This window comes from Artemia sp. Qi Xiang Cuo, chromosome 19 (genome assembly GCF_049724085.1).
Source record: "Artemia sp. Qi Xiang Cuo chromosome 19, ASM4972408v1, whole genome shotgun sequence".
Lineage (NCBI taxonomy): Eukaryota > Metazoa > Arthropoda > Branchiopoda > Anostraca > Artemiidae > Artemia > Artemia sp. Qi Xiang Cuo.
The window spans coordinates 13414189-13427161 of NC_142812.1; the positions used below are offsets into that span (position 1 = coordinate 13414189).

The 12973-nt window shown below is 35.5% G+C and overlaps 2 protein-coding genes across 2 annotated transcripts in view; one reads left to right on the forward strand and one right to left on the reverse strand.

Moving 5' to 3' along the window:
• LOC148940516 (uncharacterized) overlaps positions 1–12973 on the forward strand; it is an 89788-nt gene that overhangs the window by 57900 nt on the left and 18915 nt on the right. Inside the window, exon 3 of the mRNA XM_089105558.1 lies at positions 12026–12372. Within this exon, the coding sequence (XP_088961684.1) occupies positions 12026–12372 (347 nt within the window). The remainder of the gene's footprint in view (positions 1–12025; positions 12373–12973) is intronic.
• LOC148940517 (uncharacterized) lies at positions 2030–9409 on the reverse strand. The gene is made up of 2 exons (XM_089105570.1): positions 9371–9409; positions 2030–2527 (listed from the first exon to the last, which is right to left on the reverse strand). Exons 1-2 carry the CDS (start codon positions 9403–9405, stop codon positions 2242–2244), a joined length of 321 nt encoding a protein of 106 aa, XP_088961696.1. The 5' UTR covers positions 9406–9409; the 3' UTR covers positions 2030–2241.

Here is a 12973-nt window from a genome sequence, read left to right on the forward strand (position 1 = left end):
GTGGGTTCCATTGTAACTGAATCCCCGTCTAACTGAACCCCAAGCAAGAGAGTCCTCATGCATCTGAACTTTCGTGTAAGTGAGACCTCTTTAAATGAACCTCTGTATAACCGAAACCCTCTACAAGTGAACCCCTCGTTTTTATTTATTTAATTATGTAAAATATAAAAAGTCTGTGTCATCTGTAGATCCTTACTCGTTATTTTGTAGTTGGCTTTTTTTTTACAAATTTTTAAATAAAATATTTTATGATTTTTTAAATTTCTCCTTACTTTAGTTGAAAAATATTTTATATTTGTTTAATTACATTTCATGAGACTGTAAAGAATGTAGGAAATAATCGAATCAAAACCCAAAACGAGCAGAAATTAACATAAGTTTGGTGCAAAAATCCCCTTTTCATTTGCAAATTTTCTTTAAAAATTTGGAAAAAACCTATGTACGGATGATTTCCTGTGAAACTTGTAGCAAATCACCTCCTGGAAAATTCCCTCCCCATGGAAAATTCTCCTTGTGGAAAATCCCCTGCAGTGAACTCAAAATTTGGTACTTACGTGTTACCTCCGACAACACTCAAGGAATGAAGTTAAGTTAATCCTAATCGAATATCCTAAAATACGATGAAAATATAATACTTTAGTAACCAAAAGATTCAAACGCTCCCAAAAAGACACACATAGCCCAAAGAGACACACACGACCCCTAACTCTCCAAAACATCACTTGTGTATTATACAGTGCATAACCACCCCATCTCCTCCAATTTGCAAATCCCATTACTCCTTTTTTTGCAAATGTTAATCAAACGTTTCCGATTCGTTTTTAGGTATTTTTCTAATTTAAAAAAAATTATCTTGGTTAAAAGTTCCTTTTGGGCTACCTTAAATATTAATCATTTTAATCCTTTTTTTTTTCTCCACTGATACAATCAATCACTAATTAATATCGTTCATTGTCTGAGTAAATTAAGTTATCTCCTACCCTACAGAAATGAGGGGACAAACCAATTTTTTTTGTCTGCTTTTCAAAATGATCGTATTTGGAAACCTGTCATTTAACACTAAGAAGTAAATTGAGTAACCCTTTTTGCAATAGCAATAGGCTTAGCAGCGATTAAATCTCAGTGTCGGCAACAATTCAATCAGATCAGAGTTGATCAAATGGAATATCTTTTCGCAAATTGAGTTAGCTTCTATTTCATAGACAAAATATTTGAATTCCTTTTATTCAAATCACCTATCAATTCTGGTAGCTATGGCTAAGTTTGCTAAAAGACCAGTTATTTTCTTGCGAAAACACAAAATCAGAAAAAATAACTGAACCCTCCATGTAACTGAACCCCTGTATAACCGAAACCCCGTACAACTGAACCCCCCATGTAACTGAACCCCTGTATAACCGAAACCCTGTACAACTGAATCTCCGTGCTACTCGACCCCATTTAACTAATCCCCGTGTAACTGAATCCGCATGTAACTGAACCCTCGTGCAACTCAACTCCCTCAAAACAATTTTCAGCCATTTTTTGTTATTTTTTTTTATTTCTAAACTATTTAAAATTGACAACACTGTGCAAATCAAAACCCTTTTCAGTCATTTCTTGTTAAAATTATCCAATCGCTAATTACCCCTTTTTTTTCTCCACCTTCAAATGTTCCTTTAGTCATTGCCCAGTTAACATTAAGATATAAATTGAGTAATCCTCTCGCAATAACAAACCAAACCAGATTATACACACTAAACCAGATCAAAAATGGCGGTCACACTAACTTGATTAGTAATTGGACTTTCAGTCCTACATTCACGGGTTTCTGCAAAGTGCTATGGACTTCATTGAAAAAATACCAGTTTTAAAAAAAAATAAAATAAACATGTATCCATGAGTTTGACCTCCAAAAAATCGATGTCACAATAGAAAACCCGTCTCTTTGAAAGGTGTAATGATCTGTAGAATAGAATTACCTACCAGAAAAACCGGAAGGAACATAAGGCAAGCAAAATAGTACCTTGACTACTACTACCATCATCATCCACAACAGTGGCGTCAACCTGAGGTGAATCCTCCTCTGAAATGCTGACACTGAGCTGGTAATTCACATCTTCCACAGAGTTATTATCAAGCAGCAAAGTGCGGACTTTTACCCATTTGGTAATTTCTTACTCTATTTTCTTTCGAAAGTCGTCTATAGCTACAGAGAGGACCCTGTTCTGTTTGCTAGTAGTTTTAGGCGTTGATGTCTGCTCAACCGTCTTTTTTTTCTACGATGCTTTCGGACACTTTCTTTACTGACTGAAATAGCAACACCCTATGGCCTGGAAGCAATCGAAATTTCGTAATATCTTTCACACATTTACACAGAAGCGCTGCACAGCTGTCTTCCTTCTCTAAGGTTCTCACAAAATCTTCAGCCTCTTTAACACTTTCGGGGGTTAATGTGACAAATGATTCAAAGGTGTCATAACCAGTGGCGGACGGAAATCCCTCTAGAATGGGAGGAAGACTGATTCCTTCTTTCTTCAGAATGTGACTAAGAAAAAGAATTTAAACAATTGCATCTTCGGGCACTCAGCTAGAACAAGAATATTTGAAAAACTACCAGAAGTAAATTGTTAAGAGGCTTTTTCTCATCAACCCATACAAACCTGTGCATAATCTACTTTAAGGTCAAAAGCATTCACACTCATTTTTTCTCTCTAAAAATCATAGCACAGGTGAGTCATCAGATATATCAAAACCAACCCCCCATTCCCCCTCCCCGGTACACGAATACTGACTCATTAAAGAAACCCATATTGTGAAATACCTAAACTCAGCCAAGGCTGCCTAATCACAGACAGGCTTGCAAAAGCATTGAAATAATCTGTCTCTGTTTACTAATCTGCACCGTTACCAAATTTGGTTGTCATGTTTGTTGGCTAAATTTGTATCAATTCTCGAATTTTTGGCAAATAATCTAAGGAAGAGCAAAATATGATATCAGAACCCCTTCCAGTTTGGCCATTTCTAAATAAGATAACAGTACTGCAAGGTACTGCAGCTACCCTTGCAGTAAGGGGTGCATAGATACTGGTTGATAGAACAAGGATAGACAGTAAGAAGTCAGTTGTTTTTATCCTGTTTCTACTGGGCAGTGGATCTCTGCAACTTTACAGCCCAATGGAATGACTAAATTCAGTAAAAAATAGGTTAAGGTAAAGGGGTAGATTAGGTCCCTCCGTAGTGTAGGGTGCAGAGGTCCTACCAAAGGAACTGGGATATACAGTAAAGAATTAAGTTGTTTAAATTCTGCTTCTCCTGGACAGTATCTTGCAACTTTACTGCCTAATTGACTGAATAATTTACCGTTAGAAATAAGTTGTTTTTATCTGGGGTATCTAATCTGCACCTTTTACTAAATTGCCTGATTGACTGAACAATTCACCGGAAATAAGTTGTTCTTATCTTGGGGAACTAACCTTCGCCTTTAGCAAATTGCCTAATTGACGGAACAATACACTGTTATAAATAATTTTTTTTATCTGGGTGAACTAATCTGAACAAGTACCAACATGACTAATAGATTGAGTAATATACTGTTAGAAATAAATTGTTTTTATCTAGGGAAACTAATCTGCACCTTTGCCAAACTGTCACTAATGCGCTTAAGATCAGTTTTTATTTCTATCCTCAAAACAACAGCTGTTATCCAAAATCAATCATTACTATGTCAAGCAAAATTATGGCCATATGATATATTTACCACTAAAAGCCCTTCTAGTACATACTAAATAAAACTCAGACGTCAGTACAAGGATAGAAATAAAAATTTTAATCTTGCTTCAATTGGCGACAATTCATTTTGAATTACTACCTGATTAGACAGAACTCTGCAGTTCTCCCAAAGATAGAAAGAATGTTGTGCTCCTGACAGCCAGGAGCACTAACTTTAGAAGTTGTCTCATTTAGAGCAGGCATTGCTGTTAACATTGCCAAAAACTCAGTGATGCCAGCTTGGGAAGGTGCTCAATAGATATTCTTTAAAAAATTACATTCTATAGACTGTAAAAATAATATCCAACTATACTTAGCATCAAGATAAAATATCATGCTAGAGAGATAATAACATTTTTAAGACTCTTACACCTTTACCTACCTAGCTGAATATTTGACTGTATATGCAATATACAGAATATCTACCTAGTTGGATAATAACATAGCTCAGCGTTTTTTGGATATATATCCAAATAGACAGATAAGAAGATTCTCTAAGCAGTTTTGGGTTAATATCGAACTACCCAGATAAGTTGTTTCTCTTAGGCACAACAAGAATATCTACCTAATTGGATAATAATGTAGCTTAGTGTTTCTGATATATATCCAACTTGGCAGATAAGAAGATTCTCTAAGCAGTTTGGGGTTAATATCCAACTAGCCAGATAAATTGTTTCTCTTAGGCAGAGAGAATATCTACCTAGTTGGATAATAATGTCACTTAGTGTTTCTGATATAGTTCCAACTTAGTGTTCTTAGTGTTCCAACTAGGCAGATAAGAAGATTCTCTAAGCAGTTTGGGGTTAATATCCAACTAGCCAGATAATTCATTCCTCTTAGGCATAGCATGAAAATCTAAGTAGGTGGATAATACCAAGTCTTAACACTCCTGATATATATCTAACTAGGAGGATAAGTAAGTTCCATTATACAGTTTGGTGATAAAATCCAACTAGTCAGATAAATTGTTTCTCTTAGGCACAGCAAGAATATCTAACTAGGTGGAGAATAATGTAGCTTTGTTTTTCTGATATATATCCAATTAGACAAATGAGAGGAATCTCAATGTAGTTTAGGGTAAATATCCGACAAGATAGATAATTCATTTCTCTTAGGCACAGCATGAACATCTAACTAGGTGGATAATACCAAGTCTTAACACTCCTGATATATATCTGACTTGGAGGATAAGTAAGTTCCATTATACAGTTTGGTGATAAAATCAAACTAGTCAGATTAATTTTTTCTCTTAGGCACAGCAAGAATATCTAACTAGGTGGATTATAATGTTGCTTAGTGTTTCTAATATATATCCAACTAGGCAAATGAGAGGATTCTCTAAGCAGTTTGGGGTTAATATCCAACTAGCCAGATAATTCATTTCTCTTAGGCACAGCATGAACATCTAACTAGGTGGATAATACCAAGTCTTAACACTACTGATATATGTCCAACTAAGAGGATAAGTAAGTTCCAATATACAGTTTTGGGATAAAATCCAACTAGTCAGATTAATTGTTTCTCTTAGGCACAGCAAGAATATCTAACTAGGTGGATAATAATGTAGCTTAGTGTTTCTGATATATATCCAACTAGGCAGATAAGAAGATTCTCTAAGCAGTTTGGGGTTAATATCCAACTAGCCAGATAGTTCATTTCTCTTAGGCACAGCATGAACATCTAACTAGGTGGATAATACCAAGTCTTAACACTACTGATATATATCAAACTAGGAGGATAAGTAAGTTCCATTATACAGTTTTGGGATAAAATCAAACTAGTCAGATAAATTTTTTCTCTTAGGCACAGCAAGAATATCTAACTAGGTGGATTATAATGTTGCTTAGTGTTTCTGATATACATCCAACTAGGCAAATGAGAGGATTCTATAAGCCGTTTATGGTACATATCCGACAAGACTGAGAATTCATTTCTCTTAGGCACAGCATTAACATCTAACTAGATGGATAATACCAAGTCTCAACCCTACTGATATATGTCCAACTAGGAGGATAAGTAAGTTCCATTATACAGTTTGGTGATAAAATCAAACTAGTCAGATAAATTTTTTCTCTTAGGCACAGCAAGAATATCTAACTAGGTGGATAATAATGTTGCTTAGTGTTTCTAATATATATCCAGCTAAGCAGATAAGAAGATTCTCTAAGCAGTTTGGTTAATATCCAACTAGCCAGATAATTGTTTCTCTTAGGCAGAGAGAATATCTACCTAGTTGGATAATAATATTGCTTAGTGTTTCTGATATATATCCAAATAGGCAGATAAGAAGAATCTCAAAGCAATTTTGGGTTCATATCCAACTAGCCAGATAATTCATTTATCTTAGGCGCATCATGATCTTCAAACTAGGTGGATAATATCAAGTCTTAAAACTCCTGATATATATCCAACTAGGAGGATAAGTAAGTTCCATTATACAGTTTTGGGATAAAATCCAGCTAGCCAGATAAATTGTTTCTCTTAGGCACAACAAGAATATCTAACTATATAATAATAATGTAGTTTAAGTATGTTGATAATAATGTAGCTTAGTGTTTCTGATATATATCCAAATAGGTAGATAAAAAGATTCTGTAAGTAGTTTTGGTTAGTATCCAACTAGCAAGATAAAATGCTTCTCTAAGGCATAGAGAATATCTAAATAATTGGATTATAATTTTGCTTGGTTTTTATGATATATATCAAAATATCTAGATACGAAGATTCTCTAAGCAGTTTGGGGTTTATGTCCAACTATCCAGATAAATCATTTCTCTTAGGCACAGCATGAACATCTAACTAGGTGGATAATACCAAGTCTTAACACTCCTGATATATATCCAACTAGGAGGATAAGTAAGTTCCATTATACAGTTTTGGGATAAAATCCAGCTAGCCAGATAAATTGTTTCTCTTAGGCACAACAAGAATATCTAACTATATAATAATAATGTAGTTTAAGTATGTTAATAATAATGTAGCTTAGTGTTTCTGATATATATCCAACTAGGTAGATAAGAAGATTCTCTAAGCAGTTTTGGTTAGTATCAAACTAGCCAGATAAATTGATTCTCTTAGGCACAGCAAGAATATCTACCTAGTTGGATAATAATGTTGCTTAGTGTTTCTGATATATATCCAACTAGCCAGATAATTCATTTCTCTTAGGCATAGCATGAACATCTAACTAGGTGGATAATACTAAGTCTTATCACTCCTGATATATATCCAACTAGGAGGATAAGTAAGTTCCATTATACAGTTTTGGGATAAAATCCAGCTAGCCAGATAAATTTTTATCTTAGGCACAACAAGAATATCTAAATAAGTTGATAATAATGTGGCTTACTGTTTCTGATATATATCCAACTTGGTAGATAAGAAGATTCTCTAAGTAGTTTTGGTTAATATCAAACTAGCCAGATAAAATGTTTCTCTTAGACAGAGAGAATATCTAACTAGGTGGATAATAATGTTACTTAGTTTTTATAATATATATCCAACTAGGCAGATAATTCTTTTCTCTTAGGCATAGCATGAACATCTAACTAGGTGGATAATACTAAGTCTTATCACTCCTGATATATATCCAACTAGGAGGATAAGTAAGTTCCATTATACAGTTTTGGGATAAAATCCAGCTAGCCAGATAAATTGTTCTCTTAGGCACAACAAGAATATCTAACTAGGTTGATAATAATGTAGCTTAGTGTTTCTGATATATATCCAACTAGGTAGATAAGAAGATTCTCTAAGCAGTTTTGGTTAATATCCAACTAGCCAGATAAATTGTTTCTCTTAGGCAGAGAGAATATCTACCTAGTTGGATAATAATGTTGCTTAGTGTTTCTGATATATATCCAACTAGGTAGATAAGAAGATTCTCTAAGCAGTTTTGGTTAGTATCCAACTAGCCAGATAAAATGTTTCTCTAAGGCATAGAGAATATCTACCTAGTTGGATAATAATGTTGCTTAGTTTTTCTGATATATATCCAACTAGCCAGATAATTCATTTCTCTTAGGCATAGCATGAACATCTAACTAGGTGGATAATACCAAGTCTTAACACTCCTGATATATATCAAACTAGGAGGATAAGTAAGTTCCATTATACAGTTTTGGGATAAAATCCAACTAGTCAGATAAATTGTTCTCTTAGGCACAACAAGAATATCTAAATAGGTTGATAATAATGTAGCTTACTGTTTCTGATATATATCCAACTAGGTAGATAAAAAGATTATGTAAGTAGTTTTGGTTAGTATCCAACTAGAAAGATAAAATGTTTCTCTTAGGCAGAGAGAATATCTACCTAGTTGGATTATAATGTTGCTTAGTGTTTCTGATATATATCCAACTAGCCAGATAAGAAGATTCTCTAAGTGGTTTGGGGTTAATATCCAACTAGCCAGATAATTCATTTCGCTTAGGCACAGCATGAACATCTAACTAGGTGGATAATACCAAGTCTTAACTCTTCTGATATATATCCAACTAGAAAGATAAGTAAATTCCATCTTGGGATAATATCCAAATAACCAGATAAATTGTTTCTCTAAGCACAGCCAGAATATCTAACTAGATGGATAATGCTGAGTCTTAGATCTTCTGATATATATTTAACTAGACAGGAAGTTACTTAACTGCCTAGTTGGATTAATATCAAAAGGGATAGGACAAAGTGTTATCCACCAAGTTAGATGTTCATGCTATGTCTGAGAGAAAAAATTGTCTGATTAGTTGGATATTTGAGGATATTATCGCTAGTTTGTTATCGCTCGTGGATATTACCACTAGTGTGCAGGCAGCATTTACTAATGTGTTTAGTTAGATATATATAAAAGGCATTAATTTAAAATGTTATCTACCTGGCTAAAAATGATAACTAGGCTCTTATGCTTTTTGAGATTTGACTAGCAAGATAAAACTATTTTTCTTTTAAATTTTAATTATTTTCCTAGTTGGATAATTCCTTATTTGCTTAAAAGGGTTTTTGAGGTAGCTATCTAGTTGGATAATTTTGAAAATAACTAAGAATGGTTGAATATTATTTTTACATTCTATAGAATAGAAATTTTTAGATATTATCCATTGGGTATACTCCCTCGTAACTGCACTGCCTTCTCTGTATGAGGCGCCTTCTAAAGCTAGTTCTCCTGACTGTGTGCAGCTCAACAGAATCTGAGAATTTACCCCTGAAGGGGAAGCAACTTTCTGCAGCTCATCAAAATAATTATTTGCAACTTTCTGCCAAGCTTTCTGGAGCACCATAATCACCCTGTTTTTAGATACCCTTCCTCTTTATTTACACAGCATGGTATAGCCTATTATTTAAGCAGGCTGGACCCCCCACCCCCACACAAAAAAAACGGTAAAGGTGCAGTGTAGCTCCCCCTGTAGTATAGGATGCAGAGGCCCTACAAATAGAACTGCATTATACAGGAATAAGTGTGTTGTCTGCATTCTGCTTCTACTGCTCAGTAACTGTGCAACTTTACAACCCAATTGACTAAATAATATACCTTTAGAAATAAGCTGTTTTTATCAGGGGGAGCTACACTGCACCTTTACCAAAAAAACTATCACTTGCCCTAGCTCTATACCTATGCTTGGCTTACCTAAAATTTGGTTCCTCTTGATCTAGGCCCTCCATATCAGCAAAATGACATCAGAATAATTTCAAACAACAGCGAGAATCAATTCTCCCAGCTTTTGGTGCGAATTCCCTGCTATGTCTTAAAAAATCCCTAATTTATGAACAAGCAACGAGGACGGGTGTCTCGGAGGCAGGCCGGATGCACGGAGGCATGCCGGATGCACGAAGGAAGGGACACCTGTGACGGTCAGTTAATAGCCCCTCGGCTGATTGCCTTGATGACCAGAGGAAGAGGCCACTACTGACCCCGCTCGGGCTCTGGTGTCTGCGGACGAAAAGGAGGCGCGAGGTATGCATTTCCAATTCTGTGCAATCAATTTTGCGTCGGCGGACGGAATCTTCAGGTATTTGGTATGAAACTGTTTGTTGCAGGATTTACAGGACAGGGAGTAACCCTGTTTTGTATGAAGCTTACAAATGGTACAGCTCATTACTCTGTTTGGAGCTTTTACGTCGAGGAAAACGAGGGAAGCGTGGAGCCCCGCTACCTATTCCCCGCAGTTTAAGAGTCAAAGGTACCTCGACGGCCGTTGCAAGAGGTGCCCTCCCCTCTTCTGCTTGTTTTCCTCCCAAGAAGAGCCTCAAATCCCGCTAATACAATAAAACACTGGTTTGTGCCTTATGGCGCTCAGACGTAGGCCTTCGTAGGAGAGGTGTACCATAGGTGAATGAAACAGGAGTGAAATGGATCGGGAAGAAAAGTGCTTGAAGTTGTTATTGTTTGGCGTTGTAGAAATACTGGAAATTTTGGTTAATGGTGGGGATTTTAATTTTAAACAACAGATGGCAGTGTCTTGAAGACGTTTCTTTACTCTAGCACCAGATCTTCACTTTATTTGTTGGTAAATTTCACTATTCAAAGACTATATATATATATATATATATATCATTATATGAACGCACTCTAGAATCCGCTAGTGAGAATTACCATAGATAACGCTGTTTTGCTTCGAAGCAAACAGCATAAATTAGTAATAATGTTATAAGGCAACTCCAGTTAAATAAATCTATTCTTCAATACAAATTATTTGAGAAGAATTGAAAAACAACTGTGTTTTCTTACTGTTCCTGGGATCACAGAATCCAAATCGAGTACAACCTTGGTTAAAGAATCAAACTATTTCCATATAAATTTGACTTATTTCAAACTTGGCATTTTATTTGCTTCCACTGATTAAGAAGTTCAAAAGCTTCAAAAAGGGCTCATTTGATTGAAAATTGAAGGGGCTAGTGCCCTTTTTAATAGTCGAAGGTGATTGGAGGGCAACTAAGCCCCCTCTTACGCCCAACATTTCCCCGAACACATTCAATCAAAATTCAGAAAATTTGAATTTTTTTTCAGTAAAGTATCTTCTGACTATTAGAAAGCATAGGGGTAGAACCCTACTCATATTATTTTCTGCTCGTTTCGAGTTTGACTCTGTTATTTATTATAATTTCTGTTTATTTTAGGTTACATTTATTTATTGATACTGATTTGTGGTAGTTGTATGCTTGGTAGATTATTTGATTCTTTTTTTGTTCATTTTTGGTTTAATGGAGTTCTTTAAATTTTTTTGAAAAACTATTTTGTGGAAAAAGTTTTTTTAATTAATTACAATAAATAACCGAGTGAAATTCAAGACTAGCAGAAGCTAAGTAGCAGTGACAGAAGAAGTACTTGTAGCAGCATGTATATAGTGCCTATTCGTTAGTTCAACACCCCCCACACCATGTCCTGGAAGTTTCAACTTAATTCTCTAAACCGTTCTTAAGATATTGCTGATCTGCCCTCTTGATAACCTTCATGTTCACAGTGTCTTTTGTTTTAGTTCAACTTCTTCCTCCATATTGCTTACATCTTCATGCTTAATACTCTTAGCCTTAGTAATAGTAGGAGAATAAGTGACGTGATGGGGGGGTAGTTTGTCCTCCAGTTACTTTTAAATTTTAAAGAGGGTGCTAAAACTTTTAATTTCCAGTCGATTGAGCCCATTCTGAAGTTCCTACGACAACTCCTTCCTTGCAAAGTGTCTTGATAAAAAAAAAAATAATACATGTAGCCCAAATCCTTCTTTCGTTAAGCGCTGCCTATGATACAGTAAGTTTTAGGTAAATATAATTTTTTGAGTTTATGATGGTCGATTGAAAGGTATAGAGTATAGAGTAGGTTTTTTTATGCAAAAGTCAACCTGAAAATCTAATTAATTTTTTTTTCTAGTTTTAGAATTTTCCAAAAGTATTCTAAGCAGTTATATGTGACTCCTTGTGAGGGGTCAGATCTTGTTCTTTATATGTGCGGTAAGCTTTTGGGGATTTGTGGATTTCTTTTTAGGGAACAGGAAATGAGCAACTTCTATTTATTTTAATATCAGTTTTTCATATTCAAAAATTAATACTTGCTAATACACCAAAAGGCTATTGTCCTTATTTTGTTAACTCTTGATAAAAATTTAATCAAGAAGCTTTTCCCAGTGGAATCGAATTTGTGATTTATTTTTTTTTAATTTTTTACTACCACTTTTACTGTTGTGTCTATCAATTTTCTGTATATGGCTTAAAAGCTTTAAAATACAATATTATTATTATTGTAAGTAGGGTGTAGTTATTCACAAGCATGAACCGAATTCCCTTTCAGGTCTTGCTAAACATCAAGTTCCCAATATTTTACAACAAGCTACTAGTGACGTCATCAAAAGAGAGCCAATTGTTGTAGAGGACCAAGAGTATATTGACTCTAATGTTAGTCAAATTTTCCGCACTCCACCATTGAATACAAAAACGCCTGAACCTTTTGACCTGACTGTCAATCGTGAACCAATTCAGCCAGTGGAGAGGCAGAGTTTGTCATTTTCTGAGAGCAACCCTACGCGTGATCGATCTTTGTCTCCTACTCTACATCAAAGCTGGACTAGCCTGCATACTCAAGGGCTACAGTCTGTTGTAGTGCCATCAAACGTCACGCCTAATCCACCAAGAAGAGGGGTAAGTTTCTCTTTCTAGTACTTTCTCTCTCTCCTCTCTCCTCCCTCTCCTCTCCTCTCTCTCCCTCCTCTCCTCATTTCGTTTCTATCTGTCTGTCTTGCAGTCAAGAAACTTTAAAATGCAGACCAATGCTCAGTGTAGCGCAGGTACGAATCTTCTCGTTTCTATAGAATATTTGTGAACTCTCTGATGCCTTTTAGCCCCAAATGCCCTGACGAGTGTAGGCTCGTCACAAAGGCTTTGTCTTTCTTGGTGTTGTGAGATGGTTCGGGATCTCCACTCTGTCGTAAACTCCCCCCCCCCGCTCTTATCTTCGGAAGGGAAACCCTATCGACGTGGCCTCATAATATAATTGGGATGGAGCTTTCATTAGTTTGCTTAATCAGAACCAGGACAGCAAACAATACTGCAAGGTGACCTATAGAAGTTCCCCTTGAGGAAGCCATAGCCTAGTACGCGATGCAGCATTGCACTATTTATTATTATTAATTTTTTGGGTTAAATATTGAAGGCATGGATTGTAATGAGTTGGGGACAATCAGCTTGAAATTCTTGTGGTTGACATTGATTCTTGTTTATAAGAGTGCATTGCTGCATTCTG

Bases quoted from the DNA above. Each gene is read 5' to 3' on its own strand.
- LOC148940517 (XM_089105570.1), bottom strand. From the start codon at position 9,405: ATGGAGGGCCTAGATCAAGAGGAACCAAATTTTAG. The intron at 2,528-9,370 runs GTAAGCCAAGCA...TCTTTTTCTTAG, and splicing joins CAAGAGGAACCAAATTTTAG to TCACATTCTGAAGAAAGAAG.